At 37.1% G+C, this 24,871-nt stretch overlaps 7 protein-coding genes and 1 non-coding gene across 10 annotated transcripts; 4 read left to right on the top strand and 4 right to left on the bottom strand.

Annotated features, from left to right (window-relative positions):
• Positions 1-2,510: 2,510 nt before the first annotated feature.
• Positions 2,511-3,100, bottom strand: LOC106337875 (uncharacterized protein At1g43920, Chloroplastic-like). Its single transcript, XM_013776980.1, has 2 exons — positions 2,607-3,100; positions 2,511-2,529 (listed from the first exon to the last, which is right to left on the bottom strand). The coding sequence occupies exons 1-2, from the start codon at positions 3,098-3,100 to the stop codon at positions 2,511-2,513; spliced, it is 513 nt and encodes a 170-aa protein (XP_013632434.1).
• Positions 3,101-6,554: 3,454 nt separating this feature from the next.
• On the top strand, positions 6,555-8,979 carry LOC106339728 (vestitone reductase). The gene is made up of 4 exons (XM_013778588.1): positions 6,555-6,766; positions 7,177-7,725; positions 8,431-8,626; positions 8,717-8,979. Exons 1-4 carry the CDS (start codon positions 6,592-6,594, stop codon positions 8,853-8,855), a joined length of 1,059 nt encoding a protein of 352 aa, XP_013634042.1. The 5' UTR covers positions 6,555-6,591; the 3' UTR covers positions 8,856-8,979.
• Positions 8,980-9,041: 62 nt separating this feature from the next.
• TRNAK-CUU lies at positions 9,042-9,114 on the bottom strand. Its single transcript has one exon. It is a non-coding gene; the product is annotated as a tRNA-Lys (tRNA).
• An 82-nt stretch (positions 9,115-9,196) lies between these two features.
• Positions 9,197-11,082, top strand: LOC106343065 (probable protein S-acyltransferase 14). Its single transcript, XM_013782191.1, has 7 exons — positions 9,197-9,608; positions 9,683-9,908; positions 9,990-10,081; positions 10,195-10,318; positions 10,418-10,503; positions 10,589-10,654; positions 10,736-11,082. Exons 1-7 carry the CDS (start codon positions 9,399-9,401, stop codon positions 10,859-10,861), a joined length of 930 nt encoding a protein of 309 aa, XP_013637645.1. The 5' UTR covers positions 9,197-9,398; the 3' UTR covers positions 10,862-11,082.
• Positions 10,931-12,771, top strand: LOC106343066. Of its 3 annotated transcripts, none has more exons than XM_013782192.1 (8): positions 10,931-11,020; positions 11,254-11,299; positions 11,445-11,761; positions 11,849-12,000; positions 12,077-12,157; positions 12,242-12,317; positions 12,392-12,460; positions 12,531-12,771. In XM_013782192.1, the coding sequence occupies exons 1-8, from the start codon at positions 11,002-11,004 to the stop codon at positions 12,662-12,664; spliced, it is 894 nt and encodes a 297-aa protein (XP_013637646.1). In that variant the 5' UTR covers positions 10,931-11,001; the 3' UTR covers positions 12,665-12,771. The 3 variants fall into 3 exon arrangements, with proteins under 3 accessions (XP_013637646.1, XP_013637648.1, XP_013637647.1); XM_013782194.1 differs by having other exon boundaries at positions 10,974-11,020; positions 11,438-11,761; XM_013782193.1 differs by lacking the exon at positions 10,931-11,020 and having other exon boundaries at positions 11,185-11,299; positions 11,438-11,761.
• Positions 12,772-12,827: 56 nt separating this feature from the next.
• Positions 12,828-14,843, bottom strand: LOC106337874. Its single transcript, XM_013776979.1, has 3 exons — positions 14,784-14,843; positions 14,087-14,483; positions 12,828-13,471 (listed from the first exon to the last, which is right to left on the bottom strand). Exons 1-3 carry the CDS (start codon positions 14,841-14,843, stop codon positions 12,849-12,851), a joined length of 1,080 nt encoding a protein of 359 aa, XP_013632433.1. The 3' UTR covers positions 12,828-12,848.
• Positions 14,844-17,737: 2,894 nt separating this feature from the next.
• On the top strand, positions 17,738-19,719 carry LOC106342134 (pentatricopeptide repeat-containing protein At2g45350, chloroplastic). The gene has a single exon (XM_013780977.1). The coding sequence runs from the start codon at positions 17,792-17,794 to the stop codon at positions 19,616-19,618; it is 1,827 nt and encodes a 608-aa protein (XP_013636431.1). The 5' UTR covers positions 17,738-17,791; the 3' UTR covers positions 19,619-19,719.
• Positions 19,697-22,531, bottom strand: LOC106342133 (LRR receptor-like serine/threonine-protein kinase GSO1). The gene is made up of 4 exons (XM_013780975.1): positions 22,007-22,531; positions 21,352-21,612; positions 20,363-21,262; positions 19,697-20,293 (listed from the first exon to the last, which is right to left on the bottom strand). The coding sequence occupies exons 1-4, from the start codon at positions 22,437-22,439 to the stop codon at positions 19,815-19,817; spliced, it is 2,073 nt and encodes a 690-aa protein (XP_013636429.1). The 5' UTR covers positions 22,440-22,531; the 3' UTR covers positions 19,697-19,814.
• Positions 22,532-24,871: the final 2,340 nt, after the last annotated feature.

Genomic DNA, 24,871 nt, shown 5'->3' with positions numbered 1-24,871 from the left:
AGCTTCACACGATCTTTGGATATGGCACGCTTTCTTCGGTCCTCCAGGTACCTTAAACGATATTAATGTCCTCGATCGCTCTCCTGTTTTTGATGACATTTTACAAGGTAAAGCTCCGAGGGTAAAGTACATGGTCAACGGACACATGTATAAGTTGGCGTACTACCTCACAGACGGTATATATCCAAAATGGTCAACATTTATCCAATCTATCACCCTCCCTCAAAGTCCTCAGGAACAGTTATTTGCTAAATTTCAAGAAACTACCCGAAAAGATGTAGAGCGGGCTTTTGGAGTATTGCAAGCTCGATTTGCGATTGTGAGAAACCCGGTAAAAACTTTGGATAAGGAAAAGATAGGAAAGATTATGAGAGCATGTATCATCCTACACAATATGATAGTCGAAAATGAACAGGACGGATACACTCGTATCGATATATCTGAATTTGAAGAAGGAGACAGCATTAGAACTTCACAGGTGGAAACTGAGAGACCTACAAATCTGAATAATATGTTTCCCAATCGGAATGATCTTCGTGATAGGAATATGCATGCCCAATTGAAATATGACTTAATTCAAAATGTTTGGAACAAATTTGGTGATGAATATTAATAATTGTTGTATCTTTATTTTTAATTATTGTGATTTTAAATTTATTCATGCTATATTATTGAAACATTTGGTAATTCACTTTTTTTTAAAAAAAAAAAATTTATTCTAAGGACTTCTTATTAGGACTCACCATTGTAAACACTTATTTGGTTCGGATCCTTAACTATTTAACAAAAAAAAAATTTATTTTTAAATTCCTAAGGGTTCCACAATGGGTGCCTTTATTGTGGATGCTCTTAGAATCCTTAGAAATATTTTAGTTATATTTTTGTTTTGAATAGTTAAGAATTCCGATTAAAACTGTGTGTCCAGTGGTGTTTCCGAAGATAGAGTTCTTAGGAATAAAAAAAATAATATTTTTTTTTAATTTTTTTTTAATTTAAATTTAAATTTTATTAATTGCATGATTAAAAATAAAGATACAATGATTAAATATAAAGATACACTAATTATTAATCTTCATCACCAAATTTGTTCCAAAATTTTCGATTAAATCATTTTTCAATTGTTCATGCATATGCCTATCACGAAGATCATTCCGAACGCGAAAGAGATTATTCAGATTTGTAGGCCTCTCGGTTTCCACCTGTGAACTTCTGCTGACGTCTCCTTCTTCAAATTTAGATATATCGTACCGCATGTATCCGCCTCGTTCATTTTCTACTATCATATTGTGTAGTATGATACATGCTCTCATAATCTTCCCTATCTTTTCTTTGTCCAATGTAAGAACCGGGTTTCTCACAATCGCAAATCGAGCTTGCAATACTCCAAAAGCCTGCTCCACATCTTTTCGGGTTGCTTCTTGAACTTTAGCAAATAACTCTTGTTTAGGACATTGAGGGAGTGTGATAAATTGTATAAATGTTGACCATTTTGGATATATACCGTCTGTGAGGTAGTATGCCAACTTATACATGTGTCTGTTGACCACGTACCTTACCCTGGGAGCTCGACCTTGTAAAATGTCATCAAACATAGGAGACCGATCGAAGACATTGATATCATTTAAGGTACCTGGAGGACCAAAAAAAGCGTGTCGTATCCAAAGATCTTGTGAAGCTACAGACTAATCCACGTGCGTACTGTGCTTTCCAAGCGGTCGGGCAATTTTTCCACTCTCAATGCATACAGTCAATGCTCCCGACCATCCCAGGAAACCCTCATTTCTCTCCAATATCGAGGAGTCGTTGAAGATCCTCCGGTGTGGGTCGTCGTAGATACTCATCTCCGAATAACTGTATTATTCCGTCAGTGAAATTATGTAAACACGAAAGTGCAGTGGTCTCACCAAGTCGGAGATATTCGTCAACCGTATCAGCCGCAAAACCATAAGCAAGCATACGAATTGATGCCGTACATTTTTGTAGTGGAGAAAGACCAAACCTCCCCGTTGCATCTCTTCTTTGCTGAAAGAATGGAATGTACTCTGATAGGCCATGGACAATACGCAAGAATAACTCCTTATTCATGCGGAAACGGCGTCTAAATAAATGTGGCGAGAATGCCGAATCTTCGCTGAAGTAGTCATTCCATAAGCGGTCGTGTCCTGTTTCACGGTTTCGTTCTATATAAGCATGTCTCCTTTGCTTATTGGTTTGGAGTAGCAAACATTTACTTTCGGAGTAGTAGGCAGATAGAAAGCAAACCATCATTTACCACCAATCAAATCAGACTAATAAGTTCTCTACTAGCTACACTTAAAGCTAACAAGTAAGATTCTATCAAATCTAAAGAGTTAGGAAGCAATACTAGCATTAAACACTTCCTTCAGCATGACGACAAATGTTATTTTTTATTAAGAGAAATTATCTAACCTATATGTTTTTATTACTGAAACTAAAAGCAGTGAAAGTATCGTACCTGCCAAGCCATTCTCGAGTTCAGACACTGTGGTTTATCCTCCGACGCTCTTCCTTGAAACACATAAGATTAAACAGTTAAAAGTTTTATTTTTTTCAAAGAAATTATCTAAACAAGGATTGAAACTTACCAGCCCATTACCATGACCTCTATAACCATGACCAGTAGACAAACTCCGTTTGCAAACCCATATTTAACCACTGATTTCTTCTTACATAACACACTCACGATCTTCTCTAGCTTAGCCACCTTCTGGTCACTCTCAAAGAATTGATCCTTGAGCAGCCTAAGTTGTGTCTGCATGTCACGCATCTCTTCCATAATCGCCACATCCCACCATTTCCAGATGTGGCAGTCTCCATCGTCAACGTTGACGCACGTGAAGTACCTTCTCCCTGGATCTTTAGGAGTGTACGACGTTTCAACAATAGGCTCACAACCGCAATAGCATGTCCTTGGGAATCCTTCATAAGCCTCAGGTTGCGGTGGGTAGTGAACCGCCTCCGCAATAGTGTAGCTACTCTCAGCTTCATCCGCGTAGAGATCAGCTTCTGCTTGAAGTAAAGAGGTCATGTCAAACTCCTCTGATGAAGAAGGCTGAGTGTAGCTATAGTCTTGTCCCATGGTTCGTTGACCTGGAAAAAAAACCAGATATTATGTAAGCGAAGAAGAAAGACTAAACATTAAGAACACAGAGCAACAAAAGAGACTAAAGAACACAGAGCAAGAAGCATGACTAAACAGTTTACGAATCAGAAAACAAGATAACCAACTAACAGTTTACTAGCTACACATAAAGCTAACAGAGGGATCGAGTAATGAGTTTTCGAGCTAAACAGAAAACAAGATAAGCAACACCAAACCATACAGATACGTTTTGTATAAAGCAAACACATATAAACCCGAGTAAAAGAAAACAAATCGACGTTGAAATCGATTGAAAACAAAATGGTGTTTCCAAACCGTAAGAACAAATAAGAAGATCCCTAAATCAATTGAAACCGATAACGTACTGAAACCCTAACTACAAACCAAAAGATCCCCAAAGCAATTGAAAACCCGGAAGCATAGAGGGAGACGAGAACAACAAGGAACCTAATCTAATCCTTAAATCTACCACAGAAGAATACGATTTACCTTTGAAGATCACTGAAGAACACGATATACGACGGATCGAAATCGCCTTTTCGTCTGGAGCTCTGATTTTTTTTCTCGCCTTCGGTCGCGAATGAATTTTTTTTCCGTAAAACCAAACACAATAGCTCACCGAGCCTGTCCTCCTCCGACACGTGCACTAAGGATCAAGTCCTTCATATCCTTATTTACGGACTGATCCGTTGTTATGTTAGCCAAAATATTATTATTATATTTCATTAATCATATGATTACCTCCTAGGGATTCTTCTTGGACCGCCGTTGCGGATGGTCTAAGTTTTATGCTAAGTAAGAAAAAGGTTTCGCTACGAAACAAACGAAAAGAAACTCCAGTAATATCATAACCAAAATGGAACCCATGGTAAATATAAAAAATAAAAAATAATTTATTATATTTCATAAATGCTTTATTTTTCTTTCTTTTTCTCTATCTCAAGATTCTTTATTACTTTCCTTTTTGTTTTTTCTGTTTTCAGTCGAGTTTCTTCACTAATATAAAGTTATAAATAGGCCCCCAAATTTTTTTTTGTTTATGGCCCCAAGATTTGCAGGACCGCCCCTGACTGTACTATCTGAGGATTTTATATCGAATACGTCTGATATCAAGAAAATGCATGACTTGTACATACTGATCTCCTTGCATATGGCCTTACAGAGGTTTTGCTTTCAGATGCTCACACTTTCAAAACGTGATACTCGTTTCATTTTTTTTTTTTTTTTTCTGATTTTACATGCGGCTTCGTTATGCAATACACTATATAAGCTTTCTCGACGCAAGACAAATTACTCGGTTTCTTTAACTTTTATTAGCATCATTAGTTTCTCTTCATATGATTAGTTTATGTGAAGTGTAGCTAAAGAGGGTGACAGGATACGAATAGTCTATGTGCAGTGTGATTAAAGCAAGCCTTAATTATATCACACGTTTTTAATTCGCATATTCAGAAGTGTGGGTTTACTGTCTACTAAAATTTGGTTTGATAGACAATGGCAATGCATATCGTACATATGAACAAAAACATATATACACTTCAAAATCATGTTATGAATAATGTAAAATTAAAAATTTCAGTTTGTTTAACCATTATAAAATAAAAATTATTTCCGTGACTATCTTTTCCAAACTAAATTGGTTGATTTTATTTTAAAAAAACTTCATCATTTTCCAATAGGCATATGATGTTGGTTCTTCTTTCACAATAAATATCAATTTAGATATTCAGAACTATAACTGAAAAACAACAATGTATCAATAACAAGTTAATCAATGTAATGAGATCAAAACAAACAATATTTATAATTTTGTGTGTAATGAAAGCCATTAATCAATAGTCATAGACATATTCCTCTAGTATTGTTTTGTTATAAATTGCATTTAAGGGAGAAAAAGTGGACCAGACCATAGAAGCCTGATGTGAAAGAAAAAAACTAGTTTTTCGTCATGGGTCACGCGCAATCACTATATCTCTACATCTCTATAGCTGTAATCGATTTAAATTGAATTACCTTTAGTATATAGCCATCTACGATCTATCCTTGAGAACGTAGGGATCATCGTTCCCTACGGCCACAGGAATAAAGTTACACCTAGAGAAATTAATCATGCTTGTAAGTTTCAGCAAAGAAAAGGAGAAGAAAATGTGAAATTTTCCATCCAAAACTGGAACATCTTTCTCATGCTGATATCTAAGTTCAGGGTTGGTCTTGGGTTAAAGGAAGAAAACATAACTTTTATAAACCAAATTTTTTATAAAAGATAAAAACAATATCAAAATTTTGAAGTGTAATGGTTGTTAGGCAACAAAAAAAATATGTTTAGACGGTGAAATACATAGGGACGGGAATTAGTAAGCTTTGATAATGTTCTCGCAGAATAAAAACGTAATACCACTGCATATAATACCGTCTGGATCCAGATTCTGTAAGACTAGATCATTCAATTACTGTTTCCGATTAATTAATAGGCCAAATATAAAAGTCCATATACTGTTTGGGATAAGTCTTTTACGGTTACAACAAAACTCAAAGTCTTCTCCTATGCTTCTATTCTTTTTATTCATAAACACGGGAGAAAAAAACGAAAACTATCAAATCACTTGATTGATTAGAGTTTTTGTTGTTTTTCTTTTTTCATTTGTCACTTTTTGTCTTTTTGTTGTAGTTGGAAGTTGAACTCTTAGTTAATTAGTTATGCAAAATCAATATATATATAGGATGAATGTCCTTAACTAGTAATTTGATTGAACAATAATATTATATGGGATGAAGTGAAGCCGAGTAATCTCCATAACTAGTAATATAATTACAAATTTAGAATGACTGATCCAAAAAGTAAAATTATAAATAGAAAAAGGAAGATAGTTCGCAACACCAACAAAGCAACGGTCCGAGAAAGACGGTAGCTTGTGGAGACACACAAATAAGATAGTTGCAGTATCATGTGCCACGCCTACACTTTCTTTTCCATTCCATCTCATTCACGCGTTTTTTTTTCCTTTCTTTTTGATTATATATAATAACAATCTAAATAATATCCCTTAACCTATGCATAGAACATGCATATTATATAACAGTTCATACATTCCACCGCTAGATGCCAAAAACTATGGCATATATAGTAGTAAAAAATAGATCATTTGTACATAGAGGATGGAAGAATGAAAAATAACGGAATCCAATAACAATGTCTGTAATAAACGGACATAGAATGTGAATTGTTAAATAGAATAGTGTATATGATCTGTAAAATGTAGCATTGATGTAACGGATATATAAAATACATTAAAACACATTTGTAATAAAGAGAGAAGAGGGCAAAACGGGGAACATGTCACGCGGATAGGTGTGAGAGAGTAAATGACGTAGGTTCCGTTATTTAAGAACCCTTGAGAGGTTCCCACACACCACAATCCACAAGAGAGAGAGAGAGAGAGAGAGAGAGAGAGCTAGAGATAGAGAACATGGGAAGAGAAGAAGAAGATGACAACAACGGAGGAGGTGAGATGGCGTCATCTTTCTTGGACGGTACGGGTTTGGTTTGTGTAACGGGAGGGACTGGTTTCGTTGCTTCTTGGCTCATCATGCGTCTCTTACAACGTGGCTACTCCGTTCATGCCACTGTTCGAACCAACCCAGGTTTTTATTAGCTTCACTAATTTCTCTTATACACATCAATCATCAATTTATCAAATGCAAGTAAAACTGTTAATTTTAGTGCTGATTTGACCCAAAAAAAAGTGCTGATTTGATCTGCAAGTACACAAAGAGATATGGTATAGTTTATATCTGTAGATCAGTAGATAAAACACATTTAAAGTTGATTTTTGGATCGACAATTATAATATATTTTATATGGATGTGAGAAATTTATTGTACTTGGTTGGAATTATCTGTCAGATTGTAGGATCTTGAAGCTCCATATAGCTATCTCATGTTCCATGCATCTTCTATATAAAAAGTCAACCATTTATTATATGCTCAATTATTAATAACCAAATGATATTAATGATGATAATTTAATAATTTTGTGCCTACGCTTATTACAGAAGGGAATAAGAAAGATATAAGCTACCTAACCGAACTCCCATTAGCATCGGAGAGGCTTAAAATATTCACCGCCGATCTCAACGAACCGGAGAGCTTTAAACCGGCCATCGAAGGATGCAAGGCCGTGTTCCACGTGGCACATCCCATGGACCCGAACAGCAACGAGACCGAGGAGATAGTTACGAAACGCACCGTGCAAGGTCTCATGGGAATACTAAAGTCGTGTGTAGATGCTAAAACCGTGAAACGCTTTTTCTACACCTCAAGCGCCGTCACCGTTTTTTACGGCGTCGGAAGCGGTGCTGGAGGAAACGAAGGAGAGGTGGATGAGAGCGTTTGGAGCGACGTGGACGTGTTTAGGAATCAGGAGGAGAAGAGAGTGAGTAGCTCTTACGTTGTGTCAAAAATGGCGGCCGAGAAGGCGGCGCTTGAGTTCGGCGGTAATAATGGATTGGAGGTTGCGACGGTCGTGCTTCCTCTCGTCGTCGGACCTTTTATATCTCCGGCGTTGCCTTCCTCAGTCTTCATCTCTCTCGCCATGATCTTTGGTACGTAGACTCTTATATCTAATTTTGTATGGGCTTATTTCTGATATAACCAAAAAAAAGTACAAAATTAGTTTCATATAAAGAAAATAGAGAGAGATAAGAAGAGAAAAGACGTGAGATTTTGGTTATATAATGAATTATGAGTTTTTGTTTGGTTATATCACCTAATTTTTCATTTTTTTATTATATCTCTCCATAAATTTGTTCTCTCCATAATTAGTTTGAAGCTAACAAAAAAAATTAATAGAGTCGCTAGATATTTTGTATCTTTTTAAGAAAAGGTTCGATAAATATTACAAACTTTGGTTACATACATGTTATATATATCTAGGTATAGTTTATATGAAAATATTGTTATATTAGTCCTTATATTTATATTTGTGTCTTAATTAAAATTTCAACCAAATTATAGAATCTATCAAATGGTTAAAATTTCATCATATCAAGGTTCAAATATTCACATAGTAATTTCAGTCATGGGTGGCAATCTTTGGTTATGAATCGATTAACATGCAACTTTTCTTAACCACAAAGATACTTTACATGGAAAAAATCCTAATTATGTTTGTTTTTATATGGAAAAAATCCTAATTAATTTACTTGGATGAAGTATTTCTTTGTGGTTAACTACGTTTAAGCATATATATTATATATCCTTTGAGTAATAATCATTGTTCACTATAGTAAATTAATTAATTATTGAAGGGAATTACAAGGAGAAGTATTTGTTCGATACTTACAACATGGTGCATATTGATGACGTTGCAAGAGCAATGATATTTCTACTAGAAAGACCAGTAGCAAAAGGTAGATACATATGTTCGTCGGTGGAGATGAAGATCGATGAGGTCTTTGAGTTGTTGTCCACGAAATTTCCTCAGTTTCAGCTACCTTCAGTTGAGTAAGTATATTATTCTTTCTATGTCTTCTTATTTTAAGCCTTTTTTTTTTGAGAATTTATAATTATATTTTTGTTTGTGGATACGTAAAGTTTGAAGAGTTATAGAGTAGAGAAAAGGATGAGCCTGTCGTCGAAGAAGCTGAGGAGTGCAGGGTTCGAGTTTAAGTATGGAGCCGACGAAATATTCACTGGAGCTATAAAGAGCTGCCAAACAAGAGGCTTTCTTTAAACTCTTTATGTTGGGGGTTAAAAATTTGTATATGAATTGAAAATATCAATTTCTTTTATTGGCCATTTCCGTTTTGTAAGATGTTCTTAATTGTCGATGACACATTAAAAAAAAATGTTTCTAGTTTATATATTACTACAATTTTGAATATTAATTAATAAAAAAATGAAAAAGTTAAAAAATAATCGCCCACCGTGGGGCTCGAACCCACGACCACAAGGTTAAGAGCCTTGCGCTCTACCAACTGAGCTAGACGGGCTTGTTGTTTACCAAACCGTTAACATAGTTTAGTTATTATATGTAACTAATCGTTGATGCTATATGGGTTAGCTCAGGTTGGTGGCTTCGTCTTCCTCGATGAGTTCTGCATCTTCAATTTCTCACTAACAATCGATAAACCCAACATTCGTTTCCTCGTTGGATTCAATTTTCCCAAGAAAAGTCTCGACCTTTATTCTCTGCTCTGTTTCAAAACCGATCCAAAAAAAAATCGAAAAAGATTAGATTTTTTTTCTCCCCATCGATCGTGATTGGTTGTTGACTATGCATAGATCCGGCACAACAATGGCGTGGAACGTCTTCAAATTCTGCACAGCACTTCGCGGACTCGGATCCATCATGATCCTCCTGGTCTTAGGCATCGTTGGCGTGACCTATTACGCCGTCGTTTGGACCAATTACGGCCCCGCGTTATCCGTTGGAGGGCTCGATTCTCTCGCAGCTCTCGTTGTTATACTCCTTTTTCATTTCTTGGTATACCCTTTTCACCGTTTTCTCGAAAGCTTCGTACTTTTGCTGAAGAAACTGATAATAATGTATGGATGCAGTTGGGGATGCTTTTGTGGAGTTACTTCTCTGTTGTGTTTACTGATCCTGGTGTTGTGCCTCCTAATTGGAGGCCAGCTTCGGACGAAGAGGAGCAGGAGGGAGAGTGTGATCCGTTGAATAGTTTGGAGTTTGGCGGGTTACAGCCTGATGCTTCGAACCAGCGAACTCGGTTCTGTAGGAAATGTAATCAGCATAAGCCTCCTCGCTGTCATCATTGCTCTGTTTGTAAGCTCTCTCTCTGGTCACACTTTCTGTTTTATGCTCCTTTACTTCAACTCAGGAAGGTGATTGTGTGTTTAAACTCAGGTGGTAGGTGTGTGTTGAAGATGGACCACCATTGTGTTTGGGTTGTTAACTGCGTTGGAGCGCGTAACTACAAGTACTTTCTTCTCTTCTTGGTAAGTCTTGGCCCTAGATCTTGAAGTTGAATTGTGCCAAAGTGGTTTTCCTTTTGAGCTTAGGATGCATCTGTGATTGAATCTATTTCCTCTTTGTTGTGTTCCAAATGCAGTTCTACACCTTTTTGGAAACAACGCTTGTGACTTTACTTCTGATGCCGCACTTCATAGCCTTCTTTAGCGAGGAAGAGATACCTGGAACACCAAGCACACTTGCTACTACTTTTCTTGCATTTGGTAACGTTTCCAATCCCCAAATTTTTAATTATCTTTGATCCATTTTCTCTGCTACATATATCACATATTCACATCCATCTTTCATCTTCATTACCACAGTTTTGAACCTTGCATTTGCTTTAAGCGTTATGGGTTTCTTAATCATGCACATCTCGCTTGTAGCTGCCAATACCACAACTATAGAGGTATGTTTCTTTACTTTTCAATCCTCTAGCTTGGTGCATCACATGGTTAAAAAGCTTTATTTCGTGTATTGACTTTTGAGAACAGGCATATGAGAAGAAAACAAGTCCGAAATGGCCATATGACCTCGGTAGAAAGAAGAACTTTGAACAAGTGAGTGCACATTTTTTGATAAACTTGTTTTATAGACTTTATCAATTTACTTTCTTATTTGGGAGTTTTATGTTTTTTTAGGTGTTTGGTATGGATAAGAAGTATTGGTTGATTCCTGCATACTCAGAAGAAGATTTAAGACGAATGCCTGAACTTCAGGGACTCGAGTACCCGTCAAAACCTGACTTTGATTCGCAAGATTTCTGAAGGAAAGAACCTGCAAGACTGTAACTATTATGTAAAAGAGATGCTTCTACCGTTTATTCCCACACCATTGAAGAACTCTGAGACTTGCCAAAGTCATACGAACAGATGATGCTCTTCTTCTTTTATGAGTTAGATAGCATATGATCTCTAGTTATAAATGTAGAGCCCTTCTCACTTTTCATAACAATCTTTACTGATTTTTCATAATAGTCAATCCCTTTTGTTGAGGCTGTCAATCCCTTTGTGGTTAAAAAAATCAAATTAAAAATGATGAAGAATGTTGAAGAAGCTTCTAGCTTGGTGTAAATGACACGTGTCATGCTGGTATTCCATTTTGAAAATTGTGGCCCTACGTATAAATAAACAGAGTTGCTGTTGTCTTTTTGAATCAGGGAATTGTCTGTGGAGTTTCTGGTCTCTTCTTGGATTCTCTCTCAGGTACTCTAATCTCTTAGGTCTTGTTCTTCAAACATCTCTTCCAACGTCTGTTGTCCTTAGAGATCTAACTTTGATAATGAACTTCTCTTAAGGCCATGTCATGTGCCTAACTTTGTTACTAAATTTTTGAAAAAGAAGATTGCAGATTTGTGAAGATGGGTGATCCATTTGGTGGTAGATTTGGAAATTTTGGAGCATTTAGAGGTAGCTTGTTTGGAGGAAGAGATCCTTTTGATGATCCCTTCTTCACTAGGCCGTTTGAGGATTTGCTCGAACCAAACACCTTTAGTTCAGGTGCTGCTTCCTTTAGTAATAACAACAATAATGGTGGGAGAGGGTTAACAATTGAAGAGTTACCATCTGATGAAGAAGATGAAGGGAAAGATATTGGAAGTGATGAAGAACAACATACTGGTTCAGAGAATCAGCCATCTGTTGAACACCCCGAAGATGATTCTGATGGTACTTAAAGCTTTGTTTACTGACTCTAATTTCTATCCAATAACAGCTTATGTATTTGTCTGATTTTTACTTGGTTGGTTGTTATAGCTGAGAGGAGGATTCAGAATGTGAATCAAAGGAGTAAAGGTGCTGAGTCTCGAGCTAAAACATTCAGACATCACACCTCTAAGGTTACATATGGTGGGATAGATGGTGCTTACTATACATCTAGTAGAACCAGAAGAGCAGGCAGTGATGGAGTATGTTTGTCTCTCTCTTTTTTTTACATCCTTTCCATTTATGGAAACTCAGTACTAATTGGATTTCTGTTTCTAGGTGGTGGTTGAGGAAAGCAGAGAGGCTGATAAGACTACGGGTGAAGCTACTCATAGGATCTCCAGAGGAATCAATGATAAGGTAATGTTGATGTTTGATGTTTTTTCGCTTTAATTGATTATTAATTTGCATGTCTTTTACTCTGTTGGTTTGGTGTTTATTCAGGGACATTCGGTTACTAGGAAGCTTAAGTCGAGTGGTGGTGTAGAATCAACACAGACTCTTCACAACCTTGATGAAGGTTAGTCTGCACTATCTGCACATCATAATATAAGTAAGAATCTAAAAGACTTCTTTGTTTTTTCTTTTCATTAGAGGAACTAAGTGGCTTTGAAGAGGCATGGAAAGGCAACTCATCTCTTGCTAATCATGATGAATCCACTGGTTAGTACAACTTTTTATTTCAAAAGCTATCTTTGGTCTCAGATTCAGAATCTTAGTTTCAATGTTTCAGACTCTGATCATAGTTTTGGAGGATGGCTTCTTCCATCTCTCGACCAAACTCGTCGCCGACCAGACCAGTTTCAGACCGGTTCAAGCCGTTCTGCACGTGGAGATAAGAAAGTTGTCCGCATCAACATTGAGTAAAATCATGAGAAATGTTACATCGTGTATGAAGAAGTTGTAGTATCAATAATTTTACATCGTGTAGACATGTTGATTATGAGAAATTAATTTTGTTGTTTGGATGTTTATTTACATAATTACACATCATAAAGAGTAGAAAGAGTGTTTGATAAAAAAAAAAGAAAAAAAAGAGTAAATTTCAATTCTATCGTCTGAACAAATGCTCCTCTCCCGATAGATGATCCACGTGTCTTATCCAACGGCTAGGATGCTTTCTTGATTCACCACGTTGGTGACCACCGATAGCTCCCACGTGTGCGATATCTAACCCATTCCCAACAGGCAAAAACACGGATCTCGCTACACGTGTTCCTCCATTCAACACATCTTGCCATTTGAACCCAGATGCCGCTCTCTGCGCGGCGTTTTTACACACTAAAACGGCGCCCTTGTTGCTTAATTTCGCAGACCTCAGCGTTCTTAAGAACTCTCGTCGCTTTGAGTCCACCACCAAGAAGTCCACGCCGGGAAACTCCTCCATAGTGTTCTCTGTAGATTCTCTGACCACCACGACCTCCGTAGCTTCCGTAGCAACCGCTCCTCTCATGGCTAATACGTACTCATGTTTCGACTGTTCGTCTGGTACTATGCACACGTGTCTCCCTGACGTGTGAGCTGCAGCAACCGCTAGTCCCACGCTTGTCGCGATTGGATCCCCGCGTGACCATGTCTCAACGATTAGCCTCGCGTTCCATCCAGCCGCCGTAGCTGATAAGAACTCCGCCACTCCTGATTCTTTGTAGTTCTTTTTTTTTTTTTCTTTTTTTTTTTACTAAAACTTTTATTCATCTTTCTTACTTCCCGGAAGGGATATTGTTTCAGAAAATACATAGTAGAAGGAGGCTTAATAGGCAGCAACAGATACACACATGTGCAACAAGAAAATAATTTTAGATGACGATTTGAAGGAAGCAGGTCATGATGGAAAGATCTGGAACCATAAGTGAAGATATCTGTCCCCTGGGTTTGGTCGAACTGAACTGATCCTCTTGGTGTTCCCTACATTCTGATCCATACCATACAATTTGGCTTTTAGAATGATTTGAATCTCTCTTATAATAAGCTGAGGGTGCCTTGCCACTGAAGTATGCAATCTTTTGTTCCTCTCATTCCATATAGCATAGAAAACGGCTTGCGTAACCAATTTGCAAATTGTTCTTATTTTTCCAGGCGGGGTAGAGTGATGAACCCACCTGATGACCTCACTGAAAGTATATGGCTGATTAAAACTTGTTTGAGTAAAGAAAGAATCCCATACTGACCTAGAATAAGAACAAGAGAAATATATGTGGTCTCTTGATTCATCAGCTAAACCGCAGAGCAGACATGTGGAGGGAACACTCATTCCCCAATTTAGAAGTCTATCTCGTGTTGGTAGCCTACCTCGGACCGAGACCCAAGCATGGAAAGCGTGCTTTGGAATTCCAGATTTGAACCAAATTGAGCTATACCACGGCACCGTTGCTGGTGAAGGATGCAACGCCTTCCACGTTCTAGAAGCTGAGAATTGGCTAGGTACAGTATCAGCAGAAGTTCTCCATAAAAAGTAATCGTCTGAACCATGTATAAGTGTAGGAGGTTGAGCAGGCAGGCACGCACGCAGCAACTGAATGACTCTGTGACGGCCTCTCGTCACGGTCCACTCCCCTTCGAAAATAGCCTGAGACACCACACTTGACAAAGCTATACCTGAAACTTGCGGACCGTTTGCTCCGGTTATCTCGATCAAGGGACCCAACCCGGTCCAGTTGTCGTGCCAAAACAACGCCGTTTCTCCCGACTGTATGAAACATGATAGAAAAGGGCGAGCAAGAGGTCTCAGGTCCATCAACCTTCTCCAAATCCAAGAACCCAAAGCAGAAAAATCAGCATCCCAAAACAAGCGATCAGAGATAATATTGTGCTTTACCCAAGCCACCCATAGGGATCCTGTTGCTGCACTATACACACATATATAGATGCAAATTATTTACGTAGGATAAATAAATATACCCATATGTGACAATATATATATATTTTTTTTTTGTAACTTAAATATATGTGACAATATCATATATGGTTTTTAAGCTAAATCACATACTGATCTAACGGTGTCGATGTAGGCGTCAGAGGCGGTTTCGGGCGACCAAACAAGCTTCATGTTGAGAGTGAATGGAGTTTGTATGAGTTTGAGAATGAGTAAGACGTTTGGTTATCATATAAATAGACAGACGGAGCGTTGACATTTCCTTACGCTGAGTTAACAACGTGTCAATTGGTGCCATGGCTGCCATTTATTACTTTTTATTTATCATCTTCATTATTTCTTCTTAATATTAATAAATTGTTTTTTTTTTCGTCAGAAAAAAAAGAAAAAAAAAGAATTTATTAATATTAAGAAGAAATCATGAAGATGATTCTTTTTTTGAATGCAAGAAATTCTTAGTCGAAATTTATAATTTTTTTGAGTCAGAAACAAAAGTCTAGTGCTAAATTTTTCCATTATAAATGTTGGGATTTCGAACTTGGTATGTCTACGTTTAGGGTAAAAGTTTTTACCCTGGATGAATATCTCTTCAATTTGCGTCGGCCTTTAAGCTATTCTGTATAGAATTCTCATCACTTGAAATATCCACCTAATAAAAATAAAACTTTTTTTTTGTTTTACTTGAGATAGATACTTCTAATGGTTTTTCTAAACCATCATCTGTATATGTAAGTAAAATCCATGGGCGATAGCTATTATACTTTCATTTATGTGTCCAAAAAGTATATATAATATCTAAAATCAGTTGTTGTTAGTTTTCCTAATTAGGCTAGTATAATCTCACATATAAATTACACAAGCGATTATATACGCAGAAATATAAGAATTATTGTAAACATGAAATTATTACATTCTTTATCAACTAGCTATGTTTGTCAAACTTTTAGTTGATTGCTTTTATTTAGGTACTTGTTTCGTTTTCGTCATAAGGGTCGAGTGTAAAAGATATACGTACGTAGATTAGAAGATTTGATCGCGACATTCTGGACTTGTTACATGAGATGGTCAGCCTCAATCTTTGATTTTTTTTCTTTATTTTGTTCGTTTTTAATCTTTGAGTCAAGCCTTGTATTTCAACATAATGACGATTCATATTTGTTTTTTTCTTTGGCACTCGCTTTCATTGTGCCAAGTGCCAACCAAATGTAACTTACATAACATCAAACATATATAGACGTATTTTCATCGCCGCTTAGTTTGGTTTATTATACACGTACCATATAATAACTATATATATACTTTCTTTCTTAATCTTGCACTGTGTTGATTGAATTGTATGGATAAACCAACTAAACCTATGAAATCTTTCAAAATTTAAAATTTTAGCCAAATTTTAGCAAAAAAGAACTTAAATTTTAAGCTATGTATATATATATATATATATGTGTATATATATTTGGGGTCTTAACCATATATTCACTTCACTTATTAATTATATATGATAAATTAACTCTCGAATAAGTGTACTTGTCAATATGTCGTGTAGCCATAATTTGAATTACCGTATAGTCACTTAAATTGGATACTAGTTGCTCATAGTATACTATTTTGGTTGAGACAGGCATGTATGGCTCCTGATATAGCAAGATACAACCAATATCTAATCAAGTACCCTAAAACTAATAAATTTGGAATTTGGCATGATTCTAATTAGATTTATTATTGAGTAAACGACAAATAAGCGCTTTCGTTTTATACTAATCAAGCGCGATTTTTTTAATTGCAACTTTGCACTAAAATATATGCTATATTTATAAATAACCAATTTGATAAAGGGGATAAACGCAAGATATATCGTAGCACTCCATCCTGACTATGACTTGCGAGGAAGTCAATGCTTATCACCATCTTAACATCCGGACATAGTTTTTAATGGACCTATATTTTAAGATGTATCTAATTCTTGTAGAGGAATATGCTTTGAAGTTGAACGCGAATGTTAGTCTAATTCTATTCTTTCTGTTTTGCTGTCCCTATTTCTCCTTAAGGAAATTAAGAAACGGAGTGCAATAAAGACATTAGGGACCTTAAGTCCACCACTTGCATGCTTAAAATGTTCATGCTATCATATATTCCCATACCATGGTAAGAAAACAATGGTATTAGTTTAACTATTTGACACTTTGGGCTGCGGCAGAATGTACTGCGCACAAAACTTGTCAATCTATATGCAAATTAAACGTGGGAATATGGATCAAAGCTCGTTCCGTTTCATACTAGACGGAGACATATATGGTACCTGAGGATGCATCAAATAGCCACCCCAAACAGGTTAGGGCCGGTTCAATAATTTTATTGACATTTGGTCAAAAAAAAAACTCTTAAATCTAATATTTATTAAAAAATTTACTAACTATTTTTAAAAAGTGCTGTAAGTAAATTTATTAAAAAATTATGATAAAATTAAAAATATATGTTCACATAAAATATTTTGGACTTTTTATTAATTTTTTATTAAAATATATATTTTAAAAAAAAATTAAACCTTTAACTATTACTCCATCCGTTCCATAATATAAGATGTTTTACACGAATACATAAAAAATACAAAACTTATTTTTTAGAAGATAACATCATTAATACTATAAATTGAAAATAAGTTAACAATCATAAATAGTAAAATATTATAGGTTAACTAACTTTCAATAAAGTTAAAATACTTTTAAAGTATCAAAACGTCTAATAAAACATTCTTTACGGAACGAAAATGGTTACACGAAAATCTAAAACCCTAGCAGTACTGGGGAATGCGCTGATCCAAATGCATGGGAAAAATGGGGCTAAGGCTCAATGTTTTGAAGTGTTCAAAGACATGAAGGAGAGGTATATAGTTATCAAAAACACCTCAAGTACTGGTCTGGTCAAGAATGGCCACGCTACTCAAGACTTGTAAAGAACTGATTAGTAGACAGTTGTCATGGTGGGCTTTGAATGCTTTCTAACTCTCAGGGCCACAATCTGAGAGCCAACACTACACGGCGCCGTTTAACTTATTTTCCACATAGACTCATACATAACCGTTGAAGGAACATAAACCCAATCCTGTTTTATCCCCAACGGAAATGCTCGGCTTCGCGCACTCTCATCATCATCCATGGAGTTCGATTTCACCCACCATCCACCTCCTCGGAACCTGCAAAACATCACACGACTTAAACAAACTCCACGCTCGATTGATCACGACGGGACTCATCAAAAACCCCGATCTCACGACGAGGATCGTCCTCGCCTTCGCCTCCGCCTCCTCTCGACGCCCGTTTCTCGCTGAATTCGCGCGTTGTGTCTTCCACGAGCATCATGTATCTTCTTCCGGAGAGGTGAAAGATCCGTTTTTGTGGAACGCGGTGATCAAATCTCACTCTCACGGAGTCGATCCGATAAAAGCTCTGTTCTTGCTCTGTTTGATGCTCGAGACCGGCGTTCCCGTGGACAAGTTCTCGATCTCTCTCGCTTTGAAAGCGTGTTCGAGGTTAGGGTATGTAAAGGAAGGGATGCAGATTCATGGGTTGTTGATAAAGTCTAGAACTTGGTCGGATTTGTTTCTGCAAAACTGCTTGATCGGGTTGTACATAAAGTGTGGCTTTTTAGGGTTTGCGCGCCAGGTGTTCGATAGAATGCCGCAGAGAGACTCTGTTTCTTATAACTCGATGATTGATGGGTATGTTAAATGTGGATTTGTTGAATCCGCGGGTGAGTTGTTTGATTTGATGCCGAGGGAGAAGAGGAATTTGATAACGTGGAACTCTATGATAGGCGGGTATGCTCAGAGAGCAGATGGAGTTGACGTGGCGGAGAAGCTGTTTGATGAAATGCCGGAGAAGGACTTGATTTCGTGGAACTCAATGATCGGTGGATATGTAAAACACGGGAGGATCGAGGATGCTAAAGGTTTATTCGATTTGATGCCGAGAAGGGATGTGGTCACTTGGGCTATTATGATCGATGGGTATGGGAAGTTGGGTTTGGTTCATGTGGCTAAGACTCTGTTTGACCAAATGCCACATAGAGATGTTGTGGCGTATAACTCTATGATGAGTGGTTACGTTCAAAACAGGTATCACATGGAAGCTCTTGAAGTATTTAACCACATGGAAAAGGAGAGTCACTTAACACCAGATGAAACGAGTTTAGTGATAGTTCTCTCTGCAATTGCTCAGCTTGGTAGATTATCTAAAGCCATTGATATGCATTTGTACATTGTGGAGAAACAGTTTCCTTTAAGTGGAAAACTCGGAGTTGCTCTTATCGATATGTACTCGAAATGCGGAAGCATACAGCACGCCATGAGGGTCTTCGAGAGAATCAAAAGCAAAAGTATCGATCATTGGAATGCCATGATTGGTGGGCTAGCTGTTCACGGTCTCGGCGAATCCGCATTCGACATGCTTCTGCAGATCGAAAGACGCTCCATAAAACCTGACCATATCACTTTCGTTGGGGTCTTAAACGCCTGCAGCCACTCTGGTTTGGTGAAGGAAGGCCTTCTCTGCTTTGAGCTCATGAGGAGAAAACACAAGATAGAACCAAAACTGCAACACTATGGATGTATGGTGGACATACTAGCGAGATCAGGAAGTATAAAGCTAGCCAAAAACTTAATAGAGGGAATGCCGATTGAGCCAAACGATGTCATATGGAGAACGTTTCTAACCGCGTGTAGTCACCATAAGGAGTTTGAAACGGGAGAGCTCGTCGCGAAACACCTTATTTTGCAGGGTGGCTATAATCCTAGCTCATATGTGCTTCTCTCCAACATGTATGCTAGTAATGGAATGTGGAAGGATGTTCGCAGAGTTAGAACGATGATGAAAGAAAAAAAGATAGAAAAGATTCCTGGATGTAGCTGGATTGAGCTTGATGGAAGAGTCCATGAGTTTCTTTGTAGATAAAACGATTGTGCAACCATGATGTAAACCTATTCCGCAAACCCTTGTGAATCAAATGAAGAACAAAACAGAGTAAATAGATGAAGACAATGTCACAACATATTCATTCACATGTTGGTTGGTCTGAAAACAATCACACTTGTTTTTTTACATCCTAAGTACTTCAGCTACAGTTACAAAGGAGATAAAGATTGTTACATCATGAGAGTTTATTAAGTTCTTTCACAACATCTTCCATGGATGGTCTCTGGTTTGAGGATTCATGAGTGCAGAGAAGACCAAGTCTAGCGAGCTGAGCAGCTTCTGTCTCCGGGAACTTCTTTCTAAGATTTGGATCGATGAAATCTTCGTTCAGTCTTCCAGACTCTACAGCTTGTAAGATCATCAAATGGCTGATTTTGCTTTTGCCACTGAGTATCTGCAACAGAATCATACCAAAGGCGTAGACGTCGCTCTTGTCAGTGAACCTTCCTGTAGTTATGTACTCAGGAGCTAAGTATCCCATCGCAGCACTTGCTTTGAGCTTCGAAAAGACGATATCATCCGTGAAAAGCTTCTGGAGACCAGAGTCCGCAAGAGAAGGATTATACCAATGGTCAATGAGGATCTTCTCTGCTGATAGATTCTGGTGAACTATTGCAGGCTTGTTCCCATTCTCTCCATGCAAGTAAACAATGCCTGAAGAAGAAAAAAAAACTTATCAGACTTCATGTACAAGAAGTAAGTTTAGTTTGAGAAAGAACTAACCTCTGGCGATTCCATTTATGATGGTAACTCGAGTAGTCCATTCAAGAACATCACCACTCTCATCCTTGACGTCAAGATATTGCAAGAGATTACCATTAGGGACGAACTCGTAGATAAGGAAACACTCTCCTCTCCCTTTAGAGCAGCAAAAGCCTCTAAGCCTCACTAAGTTCTCATGTTTCAGCAACGTCAGCATCTTCAACCCTCTGAGAAACTCCGATTCATCTGACTTACAGCTCGATTTCACTATACATTTGATGGCTGCAACAGAGCCGTCTCTAAGGGTACCTTTATAAACCGAAGAGACGTTACTCTTTCTCAACAGATTAACCTCAGAGAAGCTCTGAGTAGCTCTCTCAATCTCCTCTAGATTAAACATAAAGCTGTCAAAGACTTCTTGAGACAATGCACTGTTGTTGTTACTGTTCTGTCCTCTACCTAAGGGATCCCAACCCCTCGAGTACTCTAAGCTGATCAACGGAGAAGAGCTTTTTCTTCTGGAAGGTTCTTTGAAGTTGTACTCAGTGCTTACCCTGCTGTCCATACCATCAAGACTGCTTCCAATCCTCTGTTTCCTACGTCTGTACCAAGTGAACATTGAGCCGCCGAAGATTGCAACTGCGAGTATTGATCCTATTAGTCCCATGACGGTTCCTAAAGATGAGGACTTTGCGGCTTTTGATGAACACCCGCCATTTTTGTTGCTGCAGTTGCTTCTTTGTAAGTCCGCAGATTCTGGTTTAACATCATTAGTTGTTCTGAAAGTATTCGGGTTTGTTGGGTCGGGACGGTTTAGGTTCGGTTCGTTAGAACCGGTACAAGGTTTCAAATCTGTGAAACCATCTCCGCATAAACCGTGGTTGTTTGCATAGTGGAACCCATTGTTTAGCCTCTTCAAACCTGAAAACACCCAAAAGAAAGCAGGAAATTAGATCCGGTTCGATCCGGTTATGCCGTTGGTTTGGTTCGGTTATCTAAGTATTTTTTACCAGAGGGAACAAAGCCGGAGAAGGAGTTGTTGCGAATGTCTAAAACTTCAAGCAGAGGAGCACCGGCGAGTTTAACCGGAACAGGACCAAAGAGATCGTTGAAGCTCAAATCAAGCCTCGTTAACGTACGGATATCGCCTAAACTTGCCGGTATAGCACCGGAGAGTTGGTTATACTGTAAAGCCAAGACAGTGATCTTGTTGAGAGAACCTAACTGTGTTGGTATACTCCCACTTAACTTGTTGTAACATAACTGAAGAACTGCAAAAAAACAATATAGAACCTAAACCAGTTACAAGACTAGCTCTTTTTATCTACTGTTATATTCCTTCCTTTTAAAAAAAAAATATATGAAAATATGCATTTTAATACAATTTTTATTATGTAATAATAGTAAATTGTAAACTATAAAAAAAAATATATTTATTAGATTTTGATTGATTAAAAATTATAAAAATAGTTCATTAAAAAACAATACAGTTATGATCAAAATTTAAGATATTTTTTTAACATGTGTCAAAACTCTGGAATATACATTTAAAAAAAACAGAGGAAGGAAAACCAAACCGGACACACTTAAGATCTTGTTACTGTAATAAATGAAGTATAAATGAGTTAAGACTAATTCAAGAACGCATGCATAAACAAGACTGACCTTGAAGATTGTCTAAGTCTCCGATTTGAGGAGGGATTTCGCCGGAGAGATTGTTGACGTTGAGGTATAAATCGGCGAGGAAAGGTAGATTTGAGATATCTTTAGGAATCTGACCGGTTAAGGAGTTGAAGTGAAGGTATAAACCGGTTAAGCTAGTGAGGAGACCGATGGAAGGAGGGATGGTTCCGGTTAGACCCATTCCTTGGAGAGATATGTTAGCTACGCGGCGGTTTCCGTCGCAGGCGACACCGTCGAAGGAGCCGGGGGAGCAAGGGTCGGAGTCTGGAGTCCATGAAGTGAGGAAGCGTTTCTGTGGGTCGAGAGAGGATTTGATGTCGAGGAGAATGTCGAGCTCTGATGGCGAAGATTGTGAATGTGAAAGGAAGAGGAAGGAGAAGGAGAGGATGAGGGAGAGTGAGACAGGGGAAACCATGTTTGGTTGAAGAGAAGAGAGAGAGTGTGTGTGTGTGAGAGTGATGAAGAAGATAATGACTCTCTTTTTTTGGTTTTTGAAGAGTCAAAACATTTTATTTTTCTAAGTAAAAGATTCTTTTTAAAGACTTTTCAGTATAGTACAGTAATAGTTAGGCGAATCTAGCTTTTTTATTATTTTCAAAATTTAAAATGATGCCAACTCTCACTAAGATTTAATGGTAAGAAAAGTTGTTTCTTTTTCAGTGCACCAGCTATAAAATTGTACTTTTGCATATCATTGTTTTAACTTTTTCATATATCCACTGAAGCTAGGGTTTGCTAACATTAATATGAAATAATAAGTGAATTCATAAATGCTTCATTCCACTATGAAAAAAAAACCTCATTTGTTTTATACTCCATGAACAATTTATACACGTTAGTTTAGTTCAAGTTTCTTTGGGAAAATGTTTGTACAAATAAAATATTCACATATGTTTTGTTTTATCTCATTTCAAAGTAGATTCAGAACCGGTCCTGGACAAAACCTAATAAAACATTCGCTTTAGATCTCCAAATTTTTTGAAATTTTTTATATGTAAATAGACTCCTAATTTTTTTAAATATTTATTAAATGGTTTAGAGCCTCCAAATTTTCAGGACCGGTTCTGACTAGATTATAGTTGTATTTGTGATTTCAAGATCATCGTGAGTAAATATCCTTACCTATGTGATATGTACAATATAATATAACCTGATATCAAGCTTATATGTTCACATGGGGAATAAGGAACAAAGATAGGTGGCATTTGACATTATTCCACTGAATTATTATATTTGCTGCAAATAATTGTTACATGAATGAAACAAGAGTACGTTATATTATATATATATATATTGTAATACAGTTTTTTTTTAAAAAATAAAAAGAAAGATAAAGAGGCATCCAAGAGGCATGGGCAAAGAGTACATCAAATGGGACAAAGCAGACGATGGAGGCAAGTCAATAGAAGCAACATGTGAACATTTTGTTTTACACGATTAATCAAATATAAGTTATTTAAAAAAACATGTGAACCTCTCTTGAGATAGTGTTTTGCTATGTTCTTGATTTGATCACATCAAATTGTAAATGGACCAACACCTCACTCTACTCTAAAGTATAACATGTGAGTTTACAGAAACAAGAAAGACATAAAGCAAGCGAATAAAGCAAAAGGCTATAGGGCTCCTTTAAGATATCTCGTTTCCTTTTTTGTAATCTATTACTTCGTCGGTAGAGGTGGATGTCTGAATGATATACAGTCATATATGTAATAATATTTCTGTGCGTGTGTGTCGTTTGACAGAATGAAATCATTGTAGTTTTGAGTGAGACTGAGACTTATCGTAAAGTAATGTGTCCATTATAACTCTTTAGTTAGTGCAGTCATTTCTCTGTGTGTATGATGACATCATTGACATGTAGCTAGAAAACATTCAAGTTTCTGAATTCACACAGAAACAACTAATCTATGACCAGTTAGCTTTAGTACATCTACTAAATGTACCAAAGTTAAAAATCCTCGTAGTGTTTTGCGTCGTATGATGTTTAGAAGCAAAAATATAAATTTTTTTTTTTTTTTGTAATCCAGGGTTCCCCGCTTCGTGGGTCAATCCCTGGGCCCGGTCAGGCAGCAGGCCAGCTTCACCCGGGAGGTTTTTCCCTGAGCCCGAAGGCCCAGTACCCGCTTTGGTGTCCAGATGAGGCAGGGTAGTTTCTCATATTCTAATCACAATTCTATAAAAAAAATCGATATATTTTCTTTTTATATTTGAAGTGGAAATATGAAAAAAAAAAAAAAAATCGAAAAAAAACTTTCAGGTAATCTGTCTCATGTCACTATATAAGACCTTAGGTCCTTAGTGGTAAATTTATAGAAGTTAAATACATAACAATAATATGTTATCATCAAGGTCACTTCTTATACAAGTGTTTGAATCGTCTTCGTCTATAAGAGAAAGGCTCACAGTCACAGATAGCAAATCCCAGCCTGTCACATTTTGTTTGGATGCATGACTGCATGAGTACGATGTTTCATACTACTATTGTAACAATAAAAATTCAAATAATGATCATAATATTGAATATGTTGGTACTTGGTAGGCACCGCATTCAACGGACTATCATCCTTGTTTTGTTTTTGTGCACATCTATGTATTTTGTTTTGTTACATATCGTGTCTAAATCTAAGTGGAGCTATAAATAGCAATACTATTTATAAGTCTATGTTTTCTTCGTCTCGTATACTCAGACGTTGAAAAACGAAACTCGTGTTTGTTCGATGCTTTCTTTGATTTAATATATCTAAAACTGGTCCAACGCTACATATACGCGTGCCAATTAGTTAAGTAGCTTCATCACGTATTTCAAGTTTTCAATTAACATTTGCGCTACGTTTTTTTTTTTTT

The sequence above is a fragment of the Brassica oleracea genome, chromosome C4 (assembly GCF_000695525.1).
Source record: "Brassica oleracea var. oleracea cultivar TO1000 chromosome C4, BOL, whole genome shotgun sequence".
Classification (NCBI taxonomy): domain Eukaryota; kingdom Viridiplantae; phylum Streptophyta; class Magnoliopsida; order Brassicales; family Brassicaceae; genus Brassica; species Brassica oleracea.
This window is presented reverse-complemented; position numbering and strand designations above follow the sequence as displayed.